General features: G+C 38.9%; 1 protein-coding gene across 1 annotated transcript; it reads left to right on the top strand.

Moving 5' to 3' along the window:
• The first annotated feature begins 1123 nt into the window (after positions 1 to 1123).
• Positions 1124 to 8105, top strand: LOC127904301 (uncharacterized). The gene is made up of 2 exons (XM_052447215.1): positions 1124 to 4431; positions 4670 to 8105. Exons 1-2 carry the CDS (start codon positions 1124 to 1126, stop codon positions 8103 to 8105), a joined length of 6744 nt encoding a protein of 2247 aa, XP_052303175.1.
• The last annotated feature ends 1204 nt before the right edge of the window (positions 8106 to 9309 follow it).

Genomic DNA, 9309 nt, shown 5'->3' with positions numbered 1-9309 from the left:
AGGGTTCCTAGTAACCGTAATACTAGGTGGCGACTCCTTAAACAAAGACCATTCACCATCAAAGAATAGGATGCCAGAAATCCATTCTTTTCCATGAAACATAAATTTTTAAGGCCGCCGCGATGTCGGGTGCAACAGAATGGCGACTCCGCTGGGGACCTTAGGACTAAGCTTTGCTATTTGTCTTTTTTATTGCTAAACTATATTTGTTGTACTGTTTTTTTTCTCTCCTTGTTGTGGCTATGTTGAGTTTATCAGGTTTTATTTATCTATTTATTTATTTTTGCTCTTTTTATTGTTTTAGCATGCATTGTTTTTCATGTTTATCATGCATAGATATTGGATATGGATCTAAGGTCTTCACGCATCACTTATCTCATTTTTAAATATGTGTGGTATCAACTTTAAGATAAGTGGAGGAGTAACGGCACCCCAATGGCTTTAGCCTGGGTAAGGCTTGCGAAACTATCCAACTCTCACATGATTGTTTGCTCGACAGTGGTTGATATGCCAAACTGATATTACTCAGGGCCTCTATCTTCACGCTGCTTGTAAACCTCATATCAACCTTTCGAGGGCGATCACTGAGCATGCGAAAGACCGTTGAGACTAGATAGCAAAACTACCATGATGCATTTAATGACTAGAACCTATCCTTTAGGTTAATCCCTGCGTAAATTCAGTGAGATAAGCTTAAACGTGCTTTCGGGTGACATAATGACCGCTATTCCTAAGATAACAACTGTTGAGTATGGACTCAAGTCTGAATCCTTGCAAATGACCGAGGGAGACTGCCCTAGACTGGATGTCGGTGAGATACCGCTACTCAAAGACATTAGATGCATAGTGAAAGACACCAAGAATGTGGCTGAAAGCTCAGATGACAAAACGCTAAACAGATCTCCTCTCGGCATTGCAATGAATATCGGATTTGAATCTGACCACACATCCAAAGAATAGCGATCATTATGTCACCCCTCAAAAAAAGAATCTATATCCAATATGTTGCATTCACATTCATGCATCTCATACATTTGCTTATAGATTGTCATATTCTGCATATAACAGGTGAAATATAGGTCCCCAACCGAAACGTATCCATAACACTCGTTCACGGAAGAAAATGGAAAATGAAGAGAGAAATCAGTTAGAAATTCAACACCAAAGAGAGTTGGAAAGCCTGAAAGAGGATGTAGCAAGGCTTACCAGCCTGCTTGAACAGGCTTTGAGGCCTAGAGCTGGAGAAGGGACATCTTCTCAACAAACATTTACACCTCAGCCTCCGCCTCCATTTATTCCGCCATCTGAACCTCAGCATGCTGCTCATTTCGTACCTACTCAATCAGCACATCCAATGAGGGTCCCCCATTCTGTGTTGATAGAGGAAGAACCTCAAAGGAACAAGATAATAGAGGAAAATGGTCATGAAAAACTAGCTGCTTTAGAAGAAAGAATGAAGGCAATAGAAGGGAATAGTTTGTATGATTCGGTGAAGGCCGCTGAAATGTGTTTAGTGCCTAACGTGGTTATTCCCAGAAAATTCAGAGTTCCAGAATTTGTTAAATATACTGGAACTCAATGCCCAGTTACCCATCTTAAAGCATATTGTAATAAGATGGCTGAAGTAGTCTATGATGAGAAGTTATTGATCCATTTCTTTCAAGACAGTTTAAGTGATGCGGCTCTTGCTTGGTATATGCGTTTGGATAATACCAAGATTAAAGGATGGAAGGATTTGGTTGAAGCTTTTATTAGACAGTATAAGTTCAACATGGATATTGCCCCAGATAGATCAAGTCTGCAAGCCATGGAAAAAGGCAATAAGGAGTCTGTAAGAGAATATGCCCAAAGGTGGCGCGAATCAGCCGCGCAAGTAAATCCTCCATTGTCGGAAAGGGAGATGACTGGTTTATTTTCCAACACTTTCAAAGCCCCGTACTTTGAATACTTGGTAGGTAGTGTTGCACAAAATTTCTCTGATTTGGTTGTCATAGCTGAAAGGATCGAACAAGCTGTTCGGACGGGTAGGATCGTGGATCCTACTGAAAAAAGAGGTTTTATTGGAAAAAGGAAAGAAACGGAAGTTCACAATGTTGAAAGGGAAAGTAGAGGGAAGAACACCTACCAAGACATTTACAGCTTCAAAAGTATTACACCTACCCCCTCTATATCCAATATAAAATTCTCTTCACCTACAAACACCCAAAATAACCCAATAAACAACCAAACCAATAATGCCTACCGCCCAAGAAGAAATTTTCCAATAGATCAAGTGCAACTTCCACCATTACCCATGTCTCTTACTGAAATGCACCAAAGATTGCTTAGTATTGGCCAGGTAGCACCTGTTCCCTTAGAACCTTTACAACCACCATTTCCTTTTTGGTATAAACCCGATAAAAAATGTGAATACCATGCTGGTGCTGTTGGTCATCATATTGATGGATGTGTTGCATTCAAAAGAAAAATCCTTCAGCTCATCAAAGCTGGGTGGATTTCTTTTGATGAATCTCCAAATGTGAATTCTAACCCTCTACCAAATCATGCTTCTGGAGGTGGGGGAGTTAATAGCTTGGAGATAGGAAAGGGAAGTACAACAACTTTAAGGGTGACTATGGATAGATTGTATGGGATGTTGAGGCAAACAGATTATCTAAAGACACCAGTCAAAATACAAGCTGTAGGGAATGCGAATGAATATTGTAAATATCATCAGCAGCTTGGGCATGATATTGACTCGTGCGAGGAGTTTCATTTGGAGGTAGAAAATATGATGACGTTGGGAATGTTAAGATTGATGAAACTCAAAGAAGATGAGTTAGTAGGAACAATGACTGGTTGTAACCAGAAAGTGGAAGTTTGTAGATATATACCAACCGAAAAGGGTCCACCAAAAATGATCCTAGCCAAGCCTATGAATACTGTTAGCGGAAGCTATAATGCCCAACCCTATAATTATGGTTATTCCTTTCACAGCACAAATCCTGCCCCTGTTTTCCATGATGAAATAGGAGGACTCACTCGGAGTGGGAGATGTTTTACTCCTGAAGAGTTGGAAAACCATAGAAAAGCCAAAGGAAAGGATATGGTGGAATTGACAAAGACAGATGAGGTTAACAAGCCAGTAAGTGATGAAGAGGCTAATGAATTCCTGAAATTGATGAAGCATAGCGAATATAGTGTGGTTGATCAGCTAAAGAAAACACCCGCTAGGATTTCTTTGTTGTCATTAATGTTGAGTTCAGAATTGCATAGGAACACACTTCAGAAGGTTCTTAATGAAGCATATGTTCCTCAGGATATCACACAAGACTCCATAGAACATTTGGTGGGTAGGATACAAGCCACCAACTACCTCTATTTTACCGATGATGAGCTGGATCATGAAGGGACCGGTCATAATAAACCATTGCATATCACGGTAAAATGCAAGGATTGTGTGATTGCTAAGGTGCTTATAGATAATGGTTCTGCTCTCAATGTATTGCCGAGATATGTACTTGATAAAATGCCAGTTGATGCCTCTCACATGAAGCCAAGTACCATGACTGCTAGGGCATATGATGGGTCACCTAGACCAATCATTGGGAGTATTGATGTTGAACTAATCATTGGCCCACAACCATTCCAAGTCACATTACAAGTAATGGACATTCATCCATCATATAGCATTTTACTGGGGAGACCTTGGATCCATGCAGCCCGAGCTGTCGCATCTTCTTTACATCAACGGGTCAAGTTTATCATCAATGGGAATTTGGTGACTGTGAGAGCTGAGGAAACTTTGTCAATGATAAAAAATATGTCGATCCCTTACATAGAAACTGAAGAAAGTAAGGATGGAAATCTGCATGCATTCGAAGTTGTAAATGCTGAATGGGTACCAGAAAATACGGTACGAAGAAAGCCAGAAATTTTCGAAGCAGCAAAAATGGCTGCTAAATACTTCTTAAAGCATGAACTGCCATTTCAATATGACCACACTACCGGAATGCCTGAGAGGGTTAATGTGATCAAAATGAAGTGTGCGGATCAAAGGTTTGGCTTAGGGTTTAAGCCTGGGAAAGCAGATTTCAAAAGAGCAGCTGAAATTAGAAGAGAAAAAAGAATAGCCCGGATTGAAAGGAGAGAACCAGATGAAGATCGAATAGAGATCCCACCAATCCATGAAACATTTCCAAGATCCGCATATGTGATAAAAACTGAGGATTATGAGGGGGGACTAAGAAAAGAATTCAATAGTGTTACTATTAATTATCTTGAAAAAGTCGGTGAACAAGATTTAAAGGAAGAGGATAGTACTCATGAACAATTGCCCCAGCTGACTATTGGCGTTTTGGAAGATGGCTCATCAGAATTCGTGAGGAAACTGGCCGAGGGAGAAGATTTAGCAAATTGGGAAATTCATGAAGTCCCAATTGTTTTCAAAAAGTAATGTTTGTTTGCCTGTTTGTTGTTTTCATTATTTGTATTGTTTGAATAATTGTGCCTTGCCAAATCATCATGCTTCAAGAGATTGGCAATAAGGTTTTGTGGTTGAGCCCTTCTATCCTTTAAATTTCAATGAGATCATGCAAATTTTCTTTCAATCGTGTTTTTCTTTTTCTCTGTTCATTTATTTACTTTCCCATAACCATACACTCACAATCGAAACACTTTCCGCTTTCAGGAAATCTGAAAGCGGATTGTCGTATACCTCACAAACTCATTGCACTGTGGATAATTGGCTTAACTTTGATGAAACTATAATTGCCATGGATGAAGAAGAGTTTGGTGAGGAAGATATCCATGAGTTCACAAGGTTAGGGGAACAATCTGATCGCATATGGAAGCCTGCAAAAGAAGAACTAGAACTGATAGATATGGGCACTGAACATAATAAAAGAGAGTTGAAAATAGGGAAGCTAATCTCTGCTGGCGTAAGAAGTGAATTGGTCGCTCTTTTACGAGAATATATTGATGTGTTTGCCTGGTCATACGCTGATATGCCTGGTCTGGATACTGATATTGTGGTACATAAACTACCTTTGATAGAAGGATGTAAGCCGATTAAGCAAAAGTTGAGGAGGACAAGGCCAGATATACTAATCAAAGTGAAGGAGGAGATAACAAAACAGTGGGATGCTGGATTCTTGGAAGTAGTCGATTATGCTCAATGGGTGTCCAATATTGTAGTAGTACCCAAGAAAGACAACAAAATCAGGGTATGTGTGGATTTTCGAGATTTGAATAGGGCAAGCCCGAAGGATAATTTTCCTTTACCCCACATAGATGTACTGGTGGATAATGCTGCTAAGAGTTCTACTTACTCTTTTATGGATGGTTTCTCTGGGTATAATCAGATTAAAATGGCCGAGCAAGACAAGAAGAAAACAACATTTGTTACCCCGTGGGGAACGTATTGCTATAGAGTTATGCCATTCGGACTCAAAAATGCTGGAGCAACTTATCAAAGAGCAATGGTGACACTATTTCATGATATGATGCATAAAGAAATTGAAGTCTATGTGGATGATATGATCGCTAAGTCTAAAGATGAGGGAAACCATATCCCAGCTCTAAAGAAATTATTTGAAAGGCTGAGAAAATATCAATTAAAGTTGAACCCTGCAAAATGCACATTTGGAGTGAAGTCTGGGAAGTTATTGGGATTCGTGGTAAGCAATAATGGTATAGAGGTAGACCCTGATAAAGTGAAGGCCATACAAGCTATGTCAGCTCCTAAGACTGAGAAAGAAGTTCGAAGCTTTTTGGGGCGTTTAAATTACATTGCTCGATTTATTTCACAACTTACAGTCACTTGTGAACCAATCTTTCGATTACTTCGAAAGAAAAACCCTGGAGTATGGGATGAAGACTGTCAAGAAGCCTTTGATAAGATCAAACAATATCTGCAGAACCCACCTCTATTGGTGCCACCTGTGCCTGGGAAGCCTCTCATTTTGTATTTAACAGTGACTGAATCAGCAATGGGCTGTGTGCTTGGCCAACATGATGAGTCTGGGAGAAAGGAGCAAGCCATCTACTACCTTAGTAAGAAATTCACTGAGTGTGAATCTCGTTACAGTATGATTGAGAAGCTGTGTTGTGGTTTGGTATGGAGTGCGAAAAGGCTCCGACAGTATATGTTATACTATACCACTTGGTTAATTTCAAAGATAGATCCTCTAAAATATATTTTTGAAAAACCATACATGTCAAATAGGCTGGCCAGATGGCAAGTGTTGTTGGCTGAATACGATATCATCTACAAAACAAGAAAATCTGTGAAAGGAAGTGCAATCGCAGATCATTTAGCTGATAACGCCATTGAAGACTATGAGCCGTTAAATTTTGACTTCCCTGATGAAGATGTGCTGGTAATAGAAAGTGATTGGTGGACCATGTACTTTGATGGTGCGGTGAATGTGTCTGGTAATGGAGCTGGTGCTGTAATAATTTCTCCAGAAGGAAAACAATATCCCATTTCCATTAAGCTACAGTTTAGTTGCACAAACAACACAGCTGAATATGAGGCTTGCATTCATGGATTGGAAGCTGCATTGGAACTGAAGATAAGGAAATTAGGGGTATATGGAGACTCTATGTTGATAATTTGCCAGACAAAGGGGGAATGGCAGACGAAAGATGAGAAATTGAAACCATATCAAGAATATCTCTCCAAATTGGCTGAAAACTTTGAAGAGATAGAGTTCAATCATTTAGGAAGGGATAAGAATCGGTTTGCGGATGCCTTAGCAACCTTGGCCTCCATGGCCACAATCGATTGTGGTATCAGAGTACATCCTATAGGCATTGATATCAGAAGCTCTCCTGCTCATTGTTGTTTAGTAGAAGAAGAAGTAGATGGCAGTCCTTGGTATACAGATATAAAAAGATTCATCCAATATCGAGAATATCCTTCTGAAGTTTCAAAAATAGATAAGAAGACTCTGAGAAGAATGGCAATGGAGTACTTTATAGATGGAGAAATCTTATACAAAAGGTCATTTGATGGGACTTTATTAAGATGTCTGGACAGATCAGAAGCCAATAAAGCCTTGTGTGAAGTGCATGGAGGAATTTGCACCACCCATGCAAATGGGCATATGATGGCAAGACAAATACAAAGAGCTGGGTATTTTTGGTTGACCATGGAAAAGGATTGTATAGAATTTGTCCGAAAATGTCATAAATGTCAGGTGTATAGTGACAAAATCAATGCACCCCCAGTGCCCTTATTCAATATGGTGTCACCTTGGCCATTCGCGATGTGGGGAATTGATGTGATTGGGCCTATTAATCCAAAAGCCAGCAATGGTCATCGGTTTATCTTGGTCGCAATTGATTATTTTACAAAGTGGGTAGAGGCCTGCTCATATGCTCATGTGACTCAGAAGGTGGTCAAGCGATTCATTGAGAGAGATCTAATTTGTAGGTATGGTTTGCCAGAAAGGATAGTAACCGATAACGCCAAGAACTTCAATGGGAAGATGATCGTGGAATTATGCACTAAATGGAAAATCAAGCATTCCAATTCATCCCCTTACAGACCAAAAATGAATGGTGTTGTTGAAGCTGCTAACAAGAACATAAAAAAGATTGTCCAGAAAATGGTGGTCACATATAAAGATTGGCAGGAATGGCTTCCTTATGCTCTACATGCCTATCGAACAGCAATAAGGACGTCAACGGGGGCTACACCTTATTCATTAGTTTACAGAATGGAGGCAGTGATGCCTTTGGAAGTAGAGATTCCTTCTCTAAGGGTCCTCATGGAATCTGAACTAGAAGAGGCTAAATGGGCTGAGATACGATACGAACAGCTAAATATGATCAGTGAGAAGAGATTAGCTGCAATTTGTCACCACCAACTGTATCAAAACAGGATAGCAAGAGCATATGACAGAAAAGTTCGACCAAGAGAGTTTAAAGAAGGAGATCTTGTATTGAGAAAAATCCTATTACTACCTAGTGAGAATCATAGCAAGTGGGCACCCAATTATGAAGGTCCCTATGTAGTAAAGAAGGCATTCTCTGGAGGAGCATTGATATTGACAGGAATGGATGGAGAAGATTTGAGTAGGCCAGTGAATTCCGATGCCGTGAAGAAATATTATCCATGATTGTATAAGTTCTCATCAAATCAATAAAAGTTTTGCCAAGAAATTCACTTTGCATATCTTTTCTCTCTCTCATAAATGTTTATTGATATCAAAGAATCAGTAAATACACTCTTGAAGCCTTGCATGATCTCATAGATTCAATTCATTACTTTTACCAAAATCAGTTTCCCTATTTGAGTTTTAAAAATTTTTTTGATCTGGCATTTTGATTTCAAAAATAATTTGATGTTTATTCAAAAATGATATTTTTGACATTCTACTTGTAGAATGACAAGTGAATCAAGCAACTCCTTCATAGAGGTGACCAAACTCTAAAAAGAAAAAGAAAAAAAGAAATGAATAAATACCCTTACCCCATGACTCTTGAATAATGTGTTTTTAAATGTATGAATAACGGTATGTAGTGAACTTGTTGCTCATAACTCATGAAATGCATCTTTGCAAAGACTAAACCATCATACTAGATGAGGTCAAAGTTTATTGATCATAGCTGCTTGCGCTTGAAATGAGGAAAGACCATCTTTGTTATTCCTTTCACGTTCTGAAATAAGTACATCCCTTGCGATCCCTTTTTGAGCCTGAGTAATTTTTCTTTCATAAAAACATCCCGACTAAGATCACACCCTACACTGGGGCAAGTGAAATTTCAATGATCAAGAAAGATAATAAAGCCGTGAGAAAGCCAAAAGGCAAAAGAGCCCAAGAAACTCAAATGCTAGGGGGCATGACCAAATCACAAGAAAAAGTGATAACCAAGATAAAGTGAGTATGCTCTAACGAAGCAATGAAAGAGAAAAACAGAAAAAAGGGCAAATAAAATAAGAGCGGCAAAAGAAAATATGAATGACATCAAGAGTCAAACTGTTGACTGTGATCTTCAGTCTTTGAAACCCTGAAACACTCTTTGAGCCTTATGAATCCTTTTCTTTCATAGCCAAAAACCACAGCCTATGTTACATGCCTGTAGAAGTCCTTTCTAATCAAGCAAGCAAGCAATCTAGAACAATAAACAATGCTCTCAAAATGCAAAGAATATTTTTTCATAAGATTCATGATATCAAGAATAAACTACTCATTATTATTCATGCTGATAAAAATAAATGTTCAAAAAAAAAAAAAAAAGACAAGTTGTTTCTCATACAAAACCTCGAGCTTTTTCTCGAGCCCTTCACTTCGAAACAAAAGGTCATCTCATGACATATTT

This window comes from Populus trichocarpa, chromosome 1 (assembly GCF_000002775.5).
Source record: "Populus trichocarpa isolate Nisqually-1 chromosome 1, P.trichocarpa_v4.1, whole genome shotgun sequence".
NCBI classification, from domain to species: domain Eukaryota; kingdom Viridiplantae; phylum Streptophyta; class Magnoliopsida; order Malpighiales; family Salicaceae; genus Populus; species Populus trichocarpa.
The sequence above is the reverse complement of the archived record's forward strand: the minus strand, read 5'-3'. Positions and strand labels throughout refer to the sequence as shown.

Excerpts from the sequence above, each read along its gene's own strand:
- LOC127904301 (XM_052447215.1), top strand. The coding sequence starts at position 1,124 with ATGGAAAATGAAGAGAGAAATCAGTTAGAAATTCAACACCAAAGAGAG. Across the intron at positions 4,432-4,669 it reads GTCCCAATTGTTTTCAAAAA|GAAATCTGAAAGCGGATTGT; the intron begins GTAATGTTTGTT and ends TTCCGCTTTCAG.